This window comes from Myzus persicae, unplaced genomic scaffold (assembly GCF_001856785.1).
Source record: "Myzus persicae strain clone G006 unplaced genomic scaffold, MPER_G0061.0, whole genome shotgun sequence".
Lineage (NCBI taxonomy): Eukaryota > Metazoa > Arthropoda > Insecta > Hemiptera > Aphididae > Myzus > Myzus persicae.
In genome coordinates this window covers 189,365-212,780 of record NW_019103904.1, presented here as the reverse complement: position 1 = coordinate 212,780, position 23,416 = coordinate 189,365, and the positions used below count along the sequence as shown (strand labels likewise).

Below are 23,416 nucleotides of genomic sequence, written 5' to 3'. Positions count from 1 at the left end.
CCCCCACCCCCCCCCCCCCCATCTTGTATATTAAGTGTTTACGGACACCCATGTGAGTGAACTCCTGAGTTAGAAAAATATTTATTATCACTAACAACGATTGTCTTTTGTATTATTGTTTCGGGTCATAGAATATTTCTAACTTATAAATGGATCAATTTGTTTTATTCTTGATTTATTACGCACTCGATGAAGCCATAAAGGTTACCGTTCTCAAGTGTTTTATATTACCCGACCTAGGGTGGATAATTATCTTAAAATCGAACATAAATGACACGGAAGCATCGAAGTTCTGACTAAAACGGGTGTTAAAATAAGTTCACTCAACCATACAACTAAAGTATTACGATATATAACCATTAAAATGGTTAAGTTGTAAATATATATTTGAAGTTTAATTGGTTAATTGCATTCGTTTACTAAATCCTTATTTGTGTATAAGTTAAACTAAATATGCAGTTCAGTTTCCAATATACTACATACCTAAAAATCTAACTAAAACAAGTATCTAACAGCAGAGGCAAAATAAATTTATTTCAACAGACAAATCAGCTATTCCACCTGTGATAGGATTGTGATAATCGTGAATCGTGATGTCCATCAGAATGAATCATATTGACAATCCGGGGTATGCCATTTCTTCAAAGCCCAATTTCAACTGCTAGGGCTTAGTAAATTAGTAAATTAAGATCAAAACTTCTACTCCAGCTCTATAAAGCTCAATAATGGAACCGGTTAATATTTATTTATACTAAAATTGTTGAGTATCTACACGAACCAAAAAATGATTCAATTATTAGTACTATTTGTCATTTGATATTGCCATTAATCCATTCATATTTACACCAATAATCTTTATTTAAAAATTTAATTGTGATTGAAAACATCCTTATACATAATTAGATAGGTAATAATTATTGATTACTTTGGGAAACTCTAATTATTATTATTATCTACCTAAGTACTTTAAATTATTAATATGTTGTAAAATTAAACAACAGTGTTTTGAATTTAAACGTTTTTAAAATAGTAAATTATTCATTTATTCATTTATATTTGAACACAGAACTATATCAATTAGGCACATGATATCAAGTTCGAATACATTAACAGCATTGTGTAGGATATGCATACCATGAAAAATATACAGTCATTTTATTGATTTCACAAAAAACTACGGATACCTCATTTTTAATTTATAGTATTATTTTTCAAATGTACCATTAAATATTATTTTATTTATACATTTTAAGAATAGCATTTTGTAAGATAAGCTCAATTACGAATTTTCACACTCCAGATAACGGCAAAATCAAAAAACCAGACAAGCCGCTCTGCTGTACCTATATAGTATGTTTCGAGTGTACTCCATCATTGGATTAGTCACAGTAATAGATGTATTCTGCAATTTTAATTCAATGATACATCATTGTAGACATAAAACGATTCTGAGAGGTGACATATAACATTTAGTAATTTATTATTATATTACCTAGTAATACACTAATCTACGGGATGTTGAACTAACTTTTATAATTTTTAATTTCGTAAGAACAACTTATGAAGAAACTTGTTTTAAATTTCCAATGTATTAAATTTCAAAGATTTTTTATTTTTTCGTTCCATTCTAGCGAAGTTTTTAACTATTTGCTATGATTATAAATGAGATTTAACTAAATGATCTAGTTATTTCAAAATTAATACATTTTGTTAACATTAGTTACCTACTCATATAGTCGTCCATATTCATTATGAGCATAGTATGTCTGATATTTAAATCAAAAGTAAGTAATTTTACTTTGATAACAAATTCTATCTTTTATTTAATTAAAACTGCTTCTTTGTTGTATGAACTCCATAAATTTAAAATTATGACAAACTTGAATTGAGTACAACTGGTTGGTTCTAGTGGTTCATATCACATAGTATGAGTAGATACCCACTTAATTTGATCATAAAAAAGTACAGTTACGATGAGATTTAATTTTTAAAGTTATACATTTTTCTACTTAAGCACCTACTGTTAATATAAAAAAAAATTAATTACACAATCTCAAACTATTATATTAAGAGAATTATGTTAAAACACAAATTATGTGACTTATATAGTCACAAACCACAATACAAACGATGTAAAATTATTTTTAAAAAACAGCACATGGTAAATAATCATAAGTATAATAATATTAGACATAATATATACCTCTATATTAAATGATTTACTAACGTATATTATATCAATATCACTGAATGATAAATATAGTATAATTTAAATAAGTCAGTAATATAATATCTAATAGTGATGTTATTAAAATGTCTTATAGACAAAAAAATACGTCAAACAAATCATAAGTCTGTGAAAACTATGAATCTCGATGTTTGGTTTTTCTCAAAAAATATATATAATGAAAAATAAGCTTATTTAAATTTATTCTTGGATAAGGATTTTTCGAAGGATTAGTTCAAAAAAGTTTGTTGTTGATTTCGTGGAAATTGGGTACTGTGTACACACTTGGATTTATTCGTACTTATTCTGTCTACATACCAAAATAAGAATGTACTTTTACCTCTAACCTATATTTTAACATTTGAATATTACCAAACATCAATAAATTGTGTTATTATTTCTTAGTTTATAGGGTAAAAGTAATAAACTTTTGACTGAAAAAATCTTACCACAACTCATTGTACCGCTACGATTAAATCATTTCCTCATTGTGAATTTTTTTAATTATCTGTCAACTTCTTATGGTATAATATTTTACTGTTAATAATACATTAATGTACTTTGTTTTATTATATGAGCTATAAAAAAATTATTTTTTCATTATTATTATTATTATATTTTTATGTATATTGCAAGATGAAATAAGATTTATCCAATCTAACTGATTAATTAAAACAATGGGGCAGAAGTGATAAAAATATCTCTTTGATGTACTTGTACATACTGCATACCAATTTTTATTATTTTTATTTGAGCTAAAATTATAACAATTTTTATTATTATTATTGAAAATTATAAGATATGGACTTGACAATATTTTAAACCATAAAGAAACCTTACCGAGTCAAACTATAAATAGTTTGCATATTTTGTTTCCAGTATACGTGGACTACAAATAACAAATTCTGTGCTATACAACTAAATAATTAAAAATCATATTTTATACCTATGGAATAAAACCATAACCTATGTACAATAAGACTCAATAATTACAATAACGGATAGATTCCTAACCTAGGTAAGTAATGATAAAGCGATTAGCGAATTAATGGAGGTGAGCTAAACCCGAAATCCGATATTAACAAATACCGATTGTATCAAATATACAATTGTAATTCAAGGGCCAATGGTGCATGTATGATATCTACGGATACAATACAAATATAATATCATATTAGCCTATAAAAACTAAAATCAATGTTTTTAATTCATTAGTTTAATGAGTTAAATTAAAAACATTTCTTTCAAAAATAATTGTTCAAAAAAATACCGATATTATCATATTTCATGACGATGTTTTATTAAGTATAGGTACTCACTGCGAGCAACTCACCCCAACTTAGAACACACGCGATTGGGCTTCACCCATTACATTCTAGTTTATAAAAACGTTTCAGTAATTTGAATGACCTGTATATAAGCTATAACCATTAGTACATTTTTAATATTTATACTTGTGAAAGTACAGCAGTATGTTTTTTTCTGTATGAGGAGTTCAGGAGTTGGCATAGGTACCCAATATAGGCGCCCATAAATATTTTCATTCTGCTTGAAAATGTGCTCAGTTTTTACTGAAATCGTTTTATACCTACGCGTTAACGACGGCATATCAATATAATTACAATTACACGATTGACACATTTAAAACGAATACATTCAGTTATTTCATCGAAGACAGTGTTATTATTACCTGGCGATCTCTGGCATATATATATATATCACGAAATGAACACGATGTCTGCGGTGTAGGTGTATAATATGTGGGCAGGTGGTCACCGACTAAAAAGCGTCGTTGTTGCGCGTTCTCGTCGACGTCATGCCGGTGAAAAGGTTTGAAATTCGACTCGAAGCACGGATCGGAATTCACGAGGTATGACAGTGAGGCACGTAACTGCAGTTATATGGCGGCGGCGGTGAATATAAGTTTTCACCGCTGATGCGTGTAATATAAAGTAGACCAACGTGGGCCCCTGCGGCGGGTGTGTTTAATACTGTGCACTCGTGTGATAATATCGGAAGTCGCGCGGTACACGGGTGTGTCGTTTGAAGGGGTTGTCCTGCCGGAGATGTGCAGTGATGACGTAGGGGTGTGGGTATGTGGTCGAACTCTATAGTCCCGCGGAAGAGGTAAAATATGATATTATATCGTTCACGGACAGCAGCGGACTAATATACGACGACGAGTGGCACCCACCGATCGCTGGCGAGACGGCGAGTGTGTAAAAATCGCAATAACCGCCGCGTGGCCACTGCGAAAACCCTCGTCGACTGCTAAACCCGAGCTCGCGATTTCGTCACAATAATATTATAACAATATTATACACGACTGCTGTATTGTCACAGTATCGCAGTGTAGTGCAATAACGAAACACACGACGACCCCTCTTCTTCCCCCCATCCCCCACCGTGACGGGTCGTCGTGTGTCTGTCTAGGCGCATTATTGGATTATTGTTATCGTTATTATTACTATACGTGTATAGTAATATGCCAACACACGTTGTGTGTGTGCGTGAACCAAATACACCGAGGAATGTGTGGGCCTCACGCGATTATAAATGTTTGCATAAACATTATTTTGTCAGAAAAAAATAACAATAATAATAATAATAATATATGATGATGATATATGGTGTCGTCGCGTTCCGGACAATCGGTGAAATACGAACGACACACGACAGAGACAACGCTACCGCTGCGGTGCCGCGACTGGCGCTCACCTAAAGCGCTCAACATTTTTGGACCTTGTAGACTCTACAATATCGTAGAGAGAGAGGTACCGCGATGTACCTGCCTATACCTACACAATAATATCAATATATATATATATAGGTATTATACGTATGCGCGTGTTAGGGACTACTCAAATATTCAGCATGATAATAGCAGTAGATTATGATACGTTCCATTTTCGACCAAACGGCTAGGCAAGATTAATAGAAACGCAGAATGAGCGATTACTGCGATGCTCGGAGCAAACTGACCTGACATTTTTAAATCATAAAATAATATTTTTTCCCATCATTATGCAATTATTTCAATCATATTATTCCCATACATTGTCACCACTCACTGGAGTACGCTACTTAAATTTATTTATTTTACCTAGGTATTTTTAATTGACAGTTTCATATTAAAAAGAAAGAATATGCCAATTACAATAAATAAACCAAATTGCATTATTAAAGACAAAATATTAGGTACCTATACGCATATTATTATTAGGTACTTGTAGTAAATATACCTAGTACCTACTTAAATTATACTTAAAAAAATAAAAACATTATACCAATATATTCAAATTTAACTAGACAAATTAGATTTTTGCATAATTTCACACATTTGTGAAAAACGTGATTACTTTAATACGACATAAAATATTAACACATTTTAATAATTACCTATGTAATCACCAAATATAAGTACTTAATCACGAATTATATATATTTTTTATAAGGAATAAAGGCTTTTGGTGTAAATGTGCTCCTAAAATGGCCCTTAAATCCTTAACTCGCCTCTGGTAATTGTAAATCTCGTATAATAAATTGGGTCATTATAGATTTAATATACAAAGTTCTGGAAATTATTTTGATTTTTTTTAGTTAGTTACAGTGATTTGTATTGCCTTTGGGCTATAGTATAGGTACTTTGTAAAATACACGTTTACCTGGAATTTATCTACTTGCTATTAAATTAAATATAAACAGAAACTTATCATTTTTATAAATATTTATGCCATTCCATCAAATAATAATGAGCAATAATAATATTTGAAGTGTTTTTATATATTATTTTACAAAATAAACAAAATAATAAAAAAAAGCCATTTAAACATAAGATTATACTTGCTTTAGTGCCCTCAGGACACTGGGCTTTTAAGGACTTACAGATACAGAGACTCTTGGTAACACGAAAAATGTATCCAAGCTTACCGCCATGTTTAAGTATAAATGCCCTTCACGTTTATCGGTAACAGGATTTTTTGTAAGATGACTCACGAAGTGTTGGAAACAGTAATAATTGTAAATAAATCTCATTACAACGATAGTATTTACTATTATATATTGTTATGTACATTCATCTAAAACATCCATGTTGTGCCAAATTATATTAGATATATATTAGTATTGTATAATAAGTTCAGCATGTGACAATATAATATTAAATCGTATACACTGTATACTATACAAGATGATATTTTTTTTGTAAAGTCAACAGCTTATGTACCGGCTGGCGGTAATAATGCAAGCGTAGATACACTTTTTGATTCCGTTTTTTACATCAGATATGCACACATATGAATATGATATCTGTGTCTAATTAACTTCTTCAATGCAAAATAACACACAGATAACAAATAATATGCACTTTTAACAATGGGTAAAGCCGACTCCAATTAAAATACATTTAGTTTACACCTATTATGTACCTATTAGGTACACGTACGTACGATACACATCATAGAAGCCATTTCACTCGATCTAGTCGACCTTGTTATATAATATTATATATCGCCTATTTTAAAAGAGTGGTAGAGTGGAACGACTTTTTCAATACAAGTGAACCACGATGTAATGATCAAAACAAAGAATTAATTTTATTTTTTTGTTGTACATAATAAACAGAAATAAACATTTACTCTTGTGAAATTTTCTGCAACATAAACTTTGAACTTTGTATAAATCAGTCCAAAAATACATTTTTCTCCGAACAATAAGAATAATAATTATTATTATGTTTAATAATACAAACACCGAGGAAATACTTTCCAGGAAAATGCTCTCGTTGTTATTTCTGTTTTTTCATTATTTACTTATTTTGACACTTTTTGACAGTGAAAATGATTCTTAAGACATTTCGTGGATGATGGCGGCAAATTGCAAGTTTTGCTTGGACCTGATCAAAATATTTCTTTGAAAATTAAATGTAGGATAGAGTTTTAATTACAGATATTAAAAATATTATATAATTATTGTATAAGATTACCTCAATTTACATGGTACAAAATAATTGCAATAATTATTAATCGTTATTTGTTCTAGGTATGTATTATTTAAAGGAGATACATCCACGCTTAAGTAATAATAAATATAACTTAAAATATATGCGACAACTTTAAAGTGTGTGTTTAATGTTATTCAATAATTTACCTTTAAAAATGTATAACTTAATTATACTGGGTACCTATACTTATATATGTCTTATCACACAATACGGATGATTTAATTTTTATAAAGGACATAGGTATATAATAATTACAGTATAGTCATTATACTATTACATAATTTTGATTTACATAATAATTACATATTATAACTACTATTAGAGTTTTTAATAATAAATTAGATCCAATATATAGTTTATACTTAACGTTTACTCATATGTCTAATGAACTATCTTACAAAAATAGTGCAAAAAAAGGAATTTAAAAGTTACCTACAACATTATTTTTATCATTCAATTTGTTTTTATGTCAAACGTTTGCAATTCAACTAGGGTTCCCTTCACTATATTGAATTATCAAATGGCATGATTATTGTAATAATATTGTGACCTGTAATTTTCTTACTGTTTTAATAATTGTTCAATTATCTAATATCATATAGGCAGCAAATATATAAATTTAAATGAGTAAACCATTTTTACTTGAGTTTTATTTTAAATCAAGTAAACTTAAGTAACTGTAGTAAATTTTGTTCTATAGCCGTATAAATGTATTATCCATATACATTTATAATACCTACGGCTTTATTTATCCTTTGAATATTTTCTTTTATGTTTCAAAATGTTAAGTTCACAGTACATACATCACACAGATATAATATGGGAGTTACGCTCGTCACAAACTACAGATTATAAAAAAAAAATAAGATATTCTGAATTAAAAAATTAAAGTTAGATTAATATTTTAGAGGCCGGCTAGAATAAATTAAGTGTATATTTAGGTAGAATTAAATGAAACTACGGATTAACATGAGAGGAGGATTATCGAACAGATTGACATATAATGATTCTGCAATGTTCACCGTAAACAAAATCAAATATATCCGTAGTATTTATTATGAAAATAAATCGAGCATAGCATACGATTATAAAACTACGCTGCCATTATTGTTGACATGGTAAATGGATTTTTATTATTATTATAATTTTACTTCAATGGTCATTGGAAAACATTCCCTATATTGTGCTTTCCCGTTTTTAATTCATCCCACTGTAATATGAAGTATCTTTAATATGTTATTATGTAATGCTGTTAGATATATGAAAATATTTTTGACCGTTAAATAATGTTAAATTGATAAAATCTTTAAGTAAAACGATTAAATCAAATTACATACCTATTTGTTACAATGTATATTACCTATATTTACAATCTATAAAACATTAAATACCTTAAATACATAATTCAAGATTGCAAACAACCGTATAAACCTACTATTGAAAATATTATATTAATATACAACACAATTTTTGTCTAAATAATACTTACTATTATAATACCCTGTAAATAGATTTATAAACATAATATAATTATGTTAACATAAATGCATATTATGTACCAATATTTATTTTTTATCATAAAAAAAAAATAAACTTAAAGTTGAATTTGTATATACATTGTCCGAGCCTATAGCTAACGTTATTTAAATTGCACATGTAAATTTGGGAAATTTAATTAGTAAGTACACATTCAAAATTTTAACATTCATAAAATGTGACCAGTTTTAATTTCTATAAAAAAAATTTACCAAATAATATAATTGTAATATAATAATAATTAAAATAATGAAATCTGAAACAATTAAATACCGAACAAATAATTTTTGTAAGACACCGTACCTATTACAATAATAACTGCAGTTCATAAGAAAAGTTTGTCTTAAGATTAATATGATTAATATTAGATTACTTTTTTATTTTTTTAGTGCATAAATGGTAATGAAAATGATTTAAGAAGTATTATGTATACCTATGTTAATGCAGTTTTTCTTTATACTTAAAGTAAATTTCTTTGTAAAATGACAAATCTTATTGGATAATATTCTACTTGGAAGAAATATAATTACCAGCGTTCACTTATTTTTATAAAAACAAGTAATTCATTCGGACGAAAAAAAATGGATGATAACTAATTTATTTCAACGGTGAATCATATATAATATATTAAGTATAATTTACAACAGAATTAGTATATCTTTGATTTTAATAAATATACAGTTATCTAATTAAATATTTGACTAATTAAATGATCGAAATTAAGCGTATTACCTATCTATCTATTTATATTCATAAGCAATTTTGTATATTCAATAAGAATAATTAGATGCTCATTCAAAATTCATATTTATGAATGGGTATTAAACTAAATTATAATTTCGAACCCTAATAACACGTGTATGGAGAATATTTACGACAGTCATTTTCAGCTTTATTATTTTCAATTTAATTTGTGTGTCATCGACTAAATAATGTACTTACATAAACGTGTGTATTCAAGGTGATAATTTCAACAATAAATTGTATCGAAAAATATAAGTTTTCAAAAAAAATTTTTACTCATTACCTATTTGAAAAATAAAATGTTTTGTAATTTTTTTTGTTTGGTATCTAAGTACATTTTTTTGTCTTTTTTTATTTTTATACATATTTGAAAATAGAATATTTTCTGAAAATTTTATTGTATTAAAATACAAATCAAAAAGATAGTTTAGTTGTTAGACTCAAGTTATAAGTAATAATACTCAGATGAGAGGAATGAAGTAGCATACATAAATTATACGTGGTATATTGGTCCATTGATAACTGATTCATTTATCTAAAAAATAAACGATATAAGAAAAAATGTTTAAAACGTTATATTTTTCGAGATGATGAATGTTCGCTGATAAAAGAATCAGTGTTTATTTAATTTACTTTAATTACCTCTAAATGGTCAATGAAAAAAAATACCTATTCGAAATTTATATCCAGTAAATATATTTGGTAAATTAAGAAACCGATTTAAAAAATGTTCAAATATATAACTGCCTAGGTGGCTAGGTAAATATATTATTTTTATAAGAAATTCAAAAAAAAAACACATTCATTTTCGATGCACAACTATTGACATAATTCACATTTCACGCAGTCTCTTTTCATTAGTTGTTGATTTTCTTTTTGGTGATGTCGTACTATAACGACGTAAAATGCAAGTTTTGCTTTAATATTCGAAAATTAAAAACTGATAGCAATAAATGGCATTGTGGGAACAAAATATTTTAGCCATTCGCACTACTATAGATATTTTTTCGATTTTCCTGATATTTTTTCTGCAAATATATTTTCAACTTGTAATTCCGATGTGTTGATTTCCGTGATTCCTCTTTACAGCTAAAGAATGTTTGTTATAAATATACAAACGTTGATCGTCATCTGTCTACCTATTTCTAGTGTTGCAGCCAAAAAATAATAATATCCTTACATCCCATCGTATAATTCTGGTAAATTTCCAAATCATTAGTGCTAACTACTAAAAAATAGGTACTAACGTTGGAGTTTCTATCTGATAACACGATGTTATGTCCAATAATAATTCTAACTAGTTATTATACGATTTACAAAACATCTAAAACATTAACTTTGCGGTAAATAAAAGATTTTTAAATTTTAATTTGTATGAAAAAATAGCAAAAAAAGAAAAACCGCGAAGTAGATAATTGCTCTGCTGTACAGTTGTAGTATCAAATGTATCTCTTCATTGAGGAAGTCACTGCAGTAATGAATGTGTTAGATTCTAATTCAATAATAAATCGTCATTCTTCAAGATGAAAAGTGATTAGGTATAAACGAATACTTAACTTTTAAGTAACAAATAGGTTGCCTAACAATTTATTTTACTTATAATATTAATATGATTCGTATTTTTTCCCCTATCAGAACATTTTCTGCTTTTGACCTACCAAAGTACAAACTAGATCCAATTTGCTATCAGAAACTTCTATCGATGTTGATGATCAGAGCATTTTTCATACTAGAAAAGTGTCTACAGGCACAAAAATAAAACAAAATATAAAAAAATACCTGTCGTTGTAAAATCAATACATTCTTCGTTCCACTCAGAATCTATAAGATACCATTACCTATCTATAAGATATCATCTAAAATTAGATGTAAAAAAAAATAACACAATAAATTGTATTGCAAAACAAGTGTAAATTAATGAATTCTTAAAGTGATCGATTTCGAAAAAGGTTTTGAACATACATCAATACCAGAAAATCACTGTTTAGGTATAGAATAAATTTGTTTAATTTCAGAGTATTATTAAAAATACTATTGTACACATTTGTGTAATATTTCAATAAATAATATTATAAGTAGAATTAGGATTTTGTAGCTTTATGAAAAAATTTAAGCTAAAGAAAAAAGCACATATAATCCTAAAAAACATCACTTAATAAAAGGTTTTTTTAAGACTTTTTAATTTTATTTTATTCTTTGAATTTAATATTATATTATATCTATGGATTTGTAGGTAATGTATATCTTAACAAATTTAAAAAACAACTGTGATGATTTTTGTTCGATTTGTTCAATTATTAAGAAAAAAATGTACTGGGATTTTGTCTACTCTAAATTTATTTGAATACTGCTACCCTTCGTCCGCAGAGGCAGCTGATACATCAATCTACAACAAAATCCACAATTATTGAAGATTGAAACTAATTATATATTCTGATCTAAAACTTGATGACAGAAAGACGTGATGAAAACAACATTGTAAAAATAATCATTGCGTTCAGAATCAAAAATGAAAAAGATATTTAAAAATGTGATAGTGACTACATTAAATCAAATTCTACGGGATAACCATAAATATTGACCATTCAAGTAATTCAAATAGGTAAAACAAATAACACGTTGAGTAACAAAAAAAATTTAAATAAATAATAAGTCAAGCAAAAATCAACTATAATAATGTCAAAAAGAATTAAAAAAATTGCATATACCATTTCGTTAATTTCATTTTACGTATGAAATGAATTTATTACTTTACAATAGCTTCCTAGTTCGTATTAGACTGAAAGAAAAAAAATACTACTTTAATACCTGAGTATGAAAGCACATCATTATACTTACAATATTACCTTGACTTTTATAAATTGAATAAAAGATGAATAATGTTCCTGAAAGAAAATGTTTCTAAGATGAATATTATAAATATTGTGAATTATCGTTTTGCTTTTTTATAAATTGTTTTCTGATATTTTCAGGAGCGATCGCATTCAACAATTGATCACCTTTTTTTTTGATTTCAACTAGTTTAAAAACAAAATAAAATAAAAACTTTTCATTGGAATTTACTTTGTTTCTGATTCCTTACAATTTTATAAACATCCAAGTTGTATAGAAATATTTCGAATAAATAATACCAAAAATTTCTAACATATGAAAGTACTTATAACTTAATTAAATCAAAAAAGTGTATTTTATCCTATCATATAGTATTCTATAATTGTATGCAGTTATTTGTACCTATATTTTAAGAATTAAAAGTGTTCTGATAAAATATAATTAGTATGTTGATTAATATATAATTAAAGCTAATCTTTTCGAATATTTATCACAAGGCACAGTAGCTATTAATATATTGTTTTATGTATAATTGATGAATACATATTTTATGTTATAAAACAGATTGTTGCAATCAAAATTCAAATTATAAAATTAATATATTTACCGAGCAAAAAGTACTTTTCTCATCAATATGGTTTTTTTTTACATAATTTTAATTCTCAGAAACTTGTTTTATACATACTTTAATGAATGTACATGAACATCTTTACTTAATGCCATACCCCATAAATTACCTATGGCTTAATTTTTCTCATCTTTCTGTAATTTATAAATATGCTCATAAATTAATTCAATCACATAAATCAAAAATATATTAATATTATAATGACTTGTGTTGAATGATTTATGTGCGTACTTATAACTGATGTATATACTAGGTAGGTATAGTATATGTATAATATATATAGTATACTGAATATACTAAGTGGTATATGATAAAAAATTTGATGTAGTTGGCACATTGGGCGATCAAATTTAAAACAGAAAATTACCTGCACTTTTAAAAGTAGTAGAGGAAAACAAAAAAGGGAATTTTTACGCAAAACCAGATTTCGAGCAAATCGATTTTGTTTTTTTTTTTTTGTTACAATTCAAATAAAAATAACTAGGTAGGTACCAACTGTAAAAAAATTGTATTAATAAAAACGTATTTTTCAAATTTTTTAAAGTGTTTTAAAAACAACTTATGCACGATCTTGTATTACATTTTCCAGCTTTATGTCCGAGACTGAACATTTTTTCAACACTTCAAAAAATGCAATTACCTATTTTAAATGTCAATTAAAGTATTCAATTAATTTTAATACTTAAGGCTTGAAATTTTAATACAACATTTTACATGTTTTTTTTACTGGAATTAAAAAAAATAATTTTTTAGCTACACTTTTTTTAGGAATTCAATGTATGACGAGATTTGGTATTTAAACACTGCAGGTGTAATTTGTTAGATATTTACATCCATTGTAATTTGTAATTGACATAGTCACACATGTCGGTTAACGATTGTTATGATGAAAGCCATGAACCCTAGTTAAAAATTTTTCCAATAAAATTACAAATGCAAATCATTGATTTCTTTTTTGCAGGCTAAGGGCTGTGGAGCTGAGTGTTTAGAACTCTTCTTGTCATACTACTAATACATTCATCACTCTGCTCAGATTCTAAAAACATTATTTTTCTAAATAATCGGAAAAAACAAGCAAAAGTTTACTGAACATTTTTACATAAAACCAGATTCCGACAAAACACATTTTCTTTTATGTTGTTAAAATTAACGATTGTAGAGACTTGTTTTGACTATTTTTTTTTTTTTGATTTATGTAAGAAACACAACATTTTCGTTTTTAAGTAAAAGGCTTGAACATTTATTAGAAGCTTCCTCGTAAGTTGTATACATACAGCAATACATTTAAAAATATGAAAACATGTAAATTATGTTTTTTTAATATTTAGACTAATTTTCAGCTATATTTATATCAGGATGACTTATTCACATCGTTTTATGGTACGTAGTATTGACTTAGTCAAGTTAATAAAAATAACACGAAGTATAATATCATAATAGTTAATAATGTGATATAATGATGTTTTAAAAAATAATTTAAGCGAAAGTTCAACATGTAATAGCCAAGTGCTACCAATACAAAAATAAACTCAATATAGTTATATAAATAAATTATAAAATATCCTTACAAATAGAGGCTGATGCTCGCCGCTCAGAATCGTTATTTTGCATATAATAATACCTACGCCATGATTTATTATTGAATTCAAATTTAACGTATCCATTACAGTGATCTACTCAATATCGAGGTACCTACTTACACTGAAACCTTCTATACAAGACAGCGACCTCCTTGTTTTTATTACCTAATAATAATAATTATTTCACTCATGATGGGGTCGGGCAGATTTTAGGAAGAATTACCAAATGGACGATGGTGTCTGTGATACAATATATAATGTGTATTCAATTTTTAATAATTGCCCAAAAAAAAGTATTTGTGCTGTATTCATATTCTTTTCCAAACCCTTCAGCAATATTTAAAATACTTTTCAAAGCATTCTTTTCAACACTGAATATTATTATGGTATTGTGTCATCTTACAATGATTGTAACGCATTCCAGAATGATTAAAATGTCTAGATAGATGTAATATATAATATGCTGTTTGTTTATACGTGTTGCCTGTGTGCCGCTTTAATTTTTGTTTAAATTTGTATGTTTAACATAGTTTCGACCTGCACGTAATTATGCGTAGGTAATTTTCTATACAGTCTACTCCTTTGAAATTCGATCAGTTTAATAATAATAATATGTACACGGATATTTGGTCATTCTACCGCGGAGACGCTAACTATGTGCAAACGCAAACCAACAAAAATAATATGACCCTCGTATTATGTTACGACCCGTTTAAACCAAACCAGGGCCAAGTGCATGCCATGTACGACAATATTATGAATTGCAAGTGGTTAGCGACACACTATTATGTAGGTCAGTAATAATAAGCCTAATTCGATTTGAAGAATGTTTATTGCTCAATTTATTATTGTATGTGTTCACGACCGTTTGAAATTGGTTGTTTTTTAATAATCAAATTATAGGTGCCGTCCTCCTATTATAATCTCAATATCATATTTTATTATTATATATGTGATTTGTCTGGACAAAGCATAACCATATTTGATATAACGGGTATACAAATTGGATTTTATTTTGATTTATTTTTGGGATCTGAAAATAGTTTTTATCTTAGGCTCAACTCGCCTTATTCTAAAAATCAAAATATTTTCTTTCATTTTTCATATTTTCTATTAGGAAGTAGATTTATTATATTATTAGGTTTAATTAATCAATGTTACCTATTATACTATGTTATAATATGTAGGTATACCTAATACCTATCAATCGCTGTTGATGGTTGATTGCACTGTTATATGGTACTTAATTAATATTTATGAATACTATATAATATAATATATCAAATATAAGCTATGTATATTAAAAAAAAACTAGGCATACATTCTGCTGTACAGTAGCCAAGTATTGAGTGTACCTCGTCGTTGAGTAAGTCACGGTAATGTGTGTGTTCAATATGAATTCAATGGTATGGAATTGCACACGAAAAACGAACCTGAGATTATTATCGATTTTTTTAAAATTCTTCTTTAAATCATTAAGTTTCTAGCCTACACTTTCCATTAGAATTACAAACATTATACTACAAAAAATTGATAATTTTTCGTGATTTTTACGAGTTTCAATTAGTACTACAATATTAGTTAATGTACATAAGAAATATTTACCTACCTTGTATTTGCATATAGCCATGAGTCTATGACTTTTATACAATTTTCAAGTTTTGTGATAAATCAAAAAAGTTTTGATCGATAACAATTGAAATAAAATCTAAAAAAAGAGTCTAAATAATTTGAAAACCTTATCACACATAGAAAATGACAGTAAAAAAATGTCACGAAAATTTCAAGTACCTACAGTTTTTTATTTTTATGTTACACCAAAAAAACCATATCGGTTTTGTCAAAAACTGGTTTTGGGTAGGAATTCAAGTCTTTTCTTAATTTTTTTTTCTCCTGATACTAACAATAGTAGTGTGAGCTTTTTACTTTTGACCCCTCAAAGACTTTATAGACTATATATTAGACTATTATACCAACTATATTAAATTTGCTACCAAAAATCACTCTCAAAGTTAAGAACGTGATCATTTTTATTTTTTACTGCTCCGAAGTGCCTGATGGTAGACCTACAAAAAAAAAAAATTTTAAATAAATATCATTATAGAAACAATACGTATATATAAGCTCCATTTAGAATCAAAAATTGTGTTGGCACCTCTAATATTTTATTGAATCTTTGCATGTAGCCATATCGAGTTTGAACATATATTTTCAGTGATCGGATGTTTAAAGCCTAATAATAAAAAATATCTTATTATTTTTTTTATTATGCTGCTTAAAATTGAACTATCTTTGAATTTCCAACAAATCTCCGTCTATGATTTTCGTAATGTCAATATGTTAAACCTATATTTAATTTAATTTGTTTGTATATTCATAAACACTGCATAATTTATTATGTCTGCCCTCTAATTTTCAATATTTATTCAGACACAATATTTGTATAGGTACGCATCATTGAGCACAAAACCGCACATTTACCGTTCATAACCACACAGTTCATACCGTTTAGTACCATACATACATTTGGTCTATATTGTTAAAAAGTGAAATTTGGAGGGTCCATAATTCAAAACCACACGCATTTGATATTCAATTAAAATTAAAATACTTATTTTTATCAAATACATTTTCGTAATTAATAATAATGTATTAATGCCAAACTAAATCCCCGGAATTTTTAATTTTATGAAAAAGTCGATACCTATACGTATATTTTTGGTAAATTATTGATAGCGCACCTTTCTTATTTGTGAAAACTTGAGTCATGTCATCCGTTATGTGAAGTCGTAAAGAAAAGGAAGTTGACCTTAAGTCGTAACGAATATATTTGTAGTATATTTTGTAGTTGAATAGCAGTCACTTATAGCAGTAGAAATTTAATATATTAAAATAAAAACCATAAGCGTATAACTTACCCGGAGAAACTTTTAGTATAGCAACATGTGAATAATCCCTAAAAGCTTATTTTTACGATTTCGTGATTTTGATTAAACATGATTATTTATCGCGGTGGTATTTCTACACGATAATGTGATTGATGTAAGTATAGAAGTGTGCGTTTAAGACGAGCACCGGCATCATTAAACTGCACAGTATAGAACTGTTAGGAGTAGTTAACATACTTACCCGCTGGCTACTGCAGATATTAGATTAGAATAAACTATATTTTAATTCTGAAAATTATATTATTCATTAAGTCCAACAAGCAAAATTGTTTCGTACAAGACTATGTCATTAGCAAACTATGTAGGCACGACGAATTGAAGTAAACTGGGTAAATCCTTGAAAATTGCTGATATTGTTTTTTTATCGAAGAATTTACTAAAATTATATTTGTATGGTATTTTGTATATACAAACTCGTATTATACCTGCCTTCTGTATTTTTAACATGATGATTGTAAATTTTTTCACAGCCTAAAAATTAAAAATAATTGAATAACATTAATTCGACTGAGAAATATATGTTCTGTCTTGTTGAATTAATAAATCATTTGTTAACTAAAAGTCTTAATTTTCGTTTGTTTTTAAACCACAACCAATACTTCTTAATATACATATTTTATTATATTTAATCAAAATAATATTTCTCTAAGACAAACTATGTGTAATAAACATGATAGATTAATTCATAATGAATTGTATTACGATTTATTTTATTATTCTATATCCTTGTGTATAAATATGCGGTGCTAAAAAACTCATCACTCTTTCGGCACTGCGGCTCATTAAAAGAGTCTCAAGGACTGAAAGATTCAAAGATGTAGGTCCTCACCTACGCCCTACATATATATTATAAGTCTGAGTAGGTACGTATACGGATGAATTCATTGCATTTTTGTAACGCATTCACTAAATTCCATAAAGATAAATCTCACACGTTGGTAATTATTCATTGACATGCGTAATGTGAAAAATATGTCAAATATGTTCTAAATAAAGCGCTTTAAATAATAATAATAAAAAATGTTTAAAAAAAACTCGAACATTTTAACAGTTATTGAATCCAATATACACACAAGAATTTTTGTATTGTACGATAATCTCAGCAGAAAGCGATCACGAGCCAGTAATGTTACATATTATTAAATTCACGAAATTTACACGTTTGTATTTTTTTTTTGACAGAAATTCCATTTTATTCGTGCTGTATTGTCACTAATGACCGGTCACCGTCGACACATTCTGTAGATATTTACAAACGGTTCATTATTATTGTACAACAATGTAATTTATTATAAACTAAAAAAATTATAATATATATGGATGTCCGGTTAACGTTAATTACTTTTTACTTTCGAGCTTTTACGTTCAAGTTTGAATGTAATTTTCTTCCGCTTTAATTATCATGCATTGGTACAGAGCTTGCTTTTTTCTCTTTTTCTTATATTTCTTTTGAATTTTCAACCAACCCTTCCGTTTCAAATATATTATAAACATATACATTTTATTTTTATTGCGTTCGTAACTTGACATATTTATATATAGGTACGTTTGGATAACATAAGCTCTAAGATGGACTTAACCTAGATCTGTGTATGCAAATTACGACCGTATATTCAAACGTGTATAATGCACATTGACTGTATTGCACAGAGCAATAAAATTCCCAATAATTTAAGTACACGTTTACAATTGAGAAATAATTTACCGTAGTTGGAGTAATTACATATGATATAAATATGTTTATAAACATTTTATTAGGTAGGAGGTTACCTATCTACATAATACGATTTAAGCTCGATCCCAAATGAGTGAAAATAATTGTTTTCCATGGTTAGATGGATTATATTGATACCTATTGTGTACATTATTATCGTCTCTTTGATCATTATCTAATACACACACACACATATACACATATATATATATATAAGTATAAATACGTACATATTATAATTGTGGACCGTTATTAGGATATTGGAAATTGTGCATCATCCGACGTCTAATATTTCGTAGACAGTAGGGACCATCTAAAATATAATAATATATAATACGCTTCATGCGAATAAGACAAACATTTTAATAGCATTACTCGACCCTTTCAAGGGCCAAATTATTAGAAATTATTTTAGGTTCTATCAGACCATTTTTTTTGCGTATAATTTCAATATCATAATTATGTAAGTATGGGTATGATGTGAAATATAACAAGTGTGAAAAAGAATTAATCACATGAGTATGCGGCATTTCAAAAGTAAGTAATCCAATATGCGATTATCTCAATTATACGAGTATTACTGTTTAAAAAAAAAATTTATCTCTTGCAGGTTAATGTGTAATTCGAATATTTATACTAATTAAAACAATTTTCATGTAAAATAAATGTTTCCATTCCATTCGAAAACAAAAGAAAGAAACTGATTCGTTTCATAATATTACGAAGTCATCGAAAAATTGTGGTACGAAAAAAATTACGTTTATACCAACAGGAACACATGTAACGCGTGGCCGACTGCTGCAACAATGGTAGGTAATATTAATTATTTAATGAGTTGGTACCCTCTCGTAATAACATTTATTTTTTTCATGAAATAATTTTTATTTCCAATCTATATTATTGAATATTACATAATAAGTACATTTGATCAGAGAATAAATTACACGAGGTTCAAGCGATCAGCAAATATCCATCGATATCAGTATCTTTATTACTCTACAAAATATAAATATATACATAAGTATAATAATAATATAATAGAAAGTTATCTAGATATCTGAGTTCAAATATTGTTCCATTACAAATTGAATCCATAAATTGTATTATACTGAGTATAAAAATAAATATAAATTCAAATAATATAATTCTTTGCGTCCGACTTGCTGCTGAAGTAAAGCACTAAACAGTCGTATAGGTAAGGCACGCACTTATACTCGGCAATAATATTTTTATTACAAATATTCGTCTCAATTTTTAAAAGTTGTGCCATACCAGTGACTCTTAACAACCTGCAGATGGTTTGAAAATAAAAAGCATTCGTTCATATTCTCCAGTTTTATATAAATTAAAAAATAATAAATTCAATTACAAATATTATTTACATACGATAGTAATAAAGTATTATAAGCCAATCGCGTGTAACATCTGTGTATTTTTACGTTTAATAGTATTAATGCTCAGTCTATTAAAATTGTTATACTACGTGTTTGCTATAGCTATCGAATCATCCAGTGGCAAAGTTAAGATTTAATAATTCCAATTTTAATTCGTGACTATCATGAATACACAGAACACTAATATAGTGGGAAGATGCTGAGTAGATCACTGTAATAGGTTTGTTAAATTGTAATTAAAATCCGTATATGTAACTACAGTTTAAAAATATCAAAAGTCACAATATTTTTTAATAATCGCTTAAAACTTTAAAGTAAAAATTTTGAAGAAATTCATTAAAATCGCCCAAATTTGAAAATTAATGATGGAAGCTCATACAAATTGTTATTTTTATATCTTATATTTTTAAATTTAGTAAAAGATTCCTCATAAGTTGTCTACCTATAATAAACAAAAAAATTTAACAGAAAGTCATATGAGAAATGTAAAATTGTACATAAAAAAGTTAAATTATCCTCCTGGCACAAATAGAAGAGAGGATGTAACCATTACTCGAGCTAAAATAGGCCACTCTCTCACCTGACACTTATCTTATTAAAAAGGAACTAGCATCTATATGAGATACTTGTAATGTAACTCTAACAATAATTGTCATCATCTGCCCCAAACATACCGAAGCTTGCAAGGTATACTCAAATATGAGAGCACGGTTGCAATCAGAACATTTTTCATTTTTTCCACAATATAAACTTAAGTCGTTCACATTAAATAGTGTATCAATATTTGCATTAATATGCAATTTACCTGTATATAAATATCGTTTTGTCTGAATGTTGATTTAATGTAGGCTAAAAACCTGTGTCATTGAAGCCTTAAAAAATGAAAAAAAAAAGAAAAAAAGAATGAGTAACATTAATTTTCTGAGGGAATTTGAAATAATTTCAAATAACAATTTTGAAAATCGGTAATTTAACAATTTAATACAAACTTACCAAGTCCTAAATACGTCGTTTCCATAGCAGTACAAAAATATTAAAGATATATATATGACTTATTTTATACATGTTACGGGAAAAAGTCGAAATATATAATGTCACATTTAATGTCGATTAACGATTGTTCTAATGACACTATTAACTCTAGACGTCTAGACGAATAGTCTTAAATGCTTATTTTCGATTGCATTTTCGCACAAAATTCTTTTAGGTCATTAATCGTTGATGCTTTCTTTTTCCTACAAAATTACAACGTTTTTTCTACAAAATAGTTTCTATATTTTTGTGATGTTGACGAATTTTGTCAACATTTGAACGTAATATGTATAACAGTAAAGGTTCGGGTTAAAGTCGAAATCGGGAAAATCTCAGAAATACCCGTGCAAAACGCGAACTGCCCACAAAATATCATAAATGGGCAAAATGTCATAATACGGATTTTGACCGGGCAAACCTAGTTATGACCAACCTCATTTGGACAAAACCGTATACTGACTTTTATCGTAAAGGAAAAATAAAAATATAAGTTATAATGTTAAATAATCATAAAATAAGTATTATTGTACAAATATAAACTGAAAACACTTAAATAATAATACAAATATAGTATTAAGGGCAAAACCGTAGTATTTTAAGTAGGTACGTTCGCTATAATATTGAATACGAATAGTGCTTTTTATCGTACGATTTTATTAAGATTATTAATGATCACACGTATATTGTCAATTTATCGTTTCCATTTTATCAACTCGTTACATTAAAGGTACACAAAATACACCTTGTCTAAATGTTACAATATTGTACTGGAGTTTGTATTTTTGTGAGTACCTATATATTAGTAAGTTTTTAGCAATGGCTAATGAAATGTGTGCGTCTGATTTTAAAACTAAATTTAAAAAAAAATTGATGAAATTACAAAAATTGAATGTAGTGCTCTATTAAGTGATACAAGAAACGATAAACTCATAAAATAAGTAGAACAAGCGAAGGACAATTCAAAGGAAACAACTAGCGAATACAGGTGACTAAATAGATTTGACGTACTCACAATCGGTAAGTCTTAAAAGTTAATAGTTCCACCAAGTAAAACCAATGCTAACGTTAAATATTTTGTAAGATGCAGCAATGAAATGTTCGATGTATTGCATCATAAGTTTTTATTCTGCCCTTACGATAAAAGTCAGTATACGGTTTTGTCAAAATGAGGTTGGCCATAACTAGGTTTGCCCGGTCAAGAGGCGAAATATGACATTTTCCCCAAGAATTGTGGACAGTTCGCGTTTTGACCGGGCATTTCTAAGATTTTCCCGATTTCGACTTTAACCCGAACCTTTACTGTTATATATATAACGTTCAAATGTTGACAAAATTCGTCAACATCACAAAAATATAAAAACTATTTTGTAGACAAAAACGTTGTAGTTCTGTGGGAAAAAGAAAGCATTAACGATTAATGACCTAAAAGAATTTTGTGTGAAAATACAATCGAAAATAAGCATTTAAAACTATTCGTCTAGACGTCTAGAGTTAATAATGTCATTAGAACAATCGTTAATCGACATTATATGTGGCAATACTGACTACTACAATAGATGTGATTAATGAATATCGAGTAAATTATACCTGTGTTTAAACAAATAATGTAGTCAAAAATCGAATTTCAAATGCTCATAAAATGTATGCAAGGCTCAAGCCTTTACACTAAACTTTTTTTTAAATTCCAGTAAAAAAAAAAAATCGAGGAATCTTATATACTTCAAATTCTTAAATATTAAAATTAATTGAACATTTTGATTGACTTGAAATGCTCGAATT

The 23,416-nt window shown here is 27.6% G+C and overlaps 1 protein-coding gene across 1 annotated transcript in view; it reads right to left on the bottom strand.

Annotated features, from left to right (window-relative positions):
- The window catches only part of LOC111036138 (putative fatty acyl-CoA reductase CG5065), a 22,653-nt gene extending 18,112 nt beyond the window's left edge, over positions 1–4,541 (bottom strand). Inside the window, exon 1 of the mRNA XM_022318045.1 lies at positions 3,918–4,541. Coding sequence (XP_022173737.1) covers positions 3,918–3,934 — 17 coding nt within the window. The 5' untranslated portion in view covers positions 3,935–4,541. The remainder of the gene's footprint in view (positions 1–3,917) is intronic.
- Positions 4,542–23,416: the final 18,875 nt, after the last annotated feature.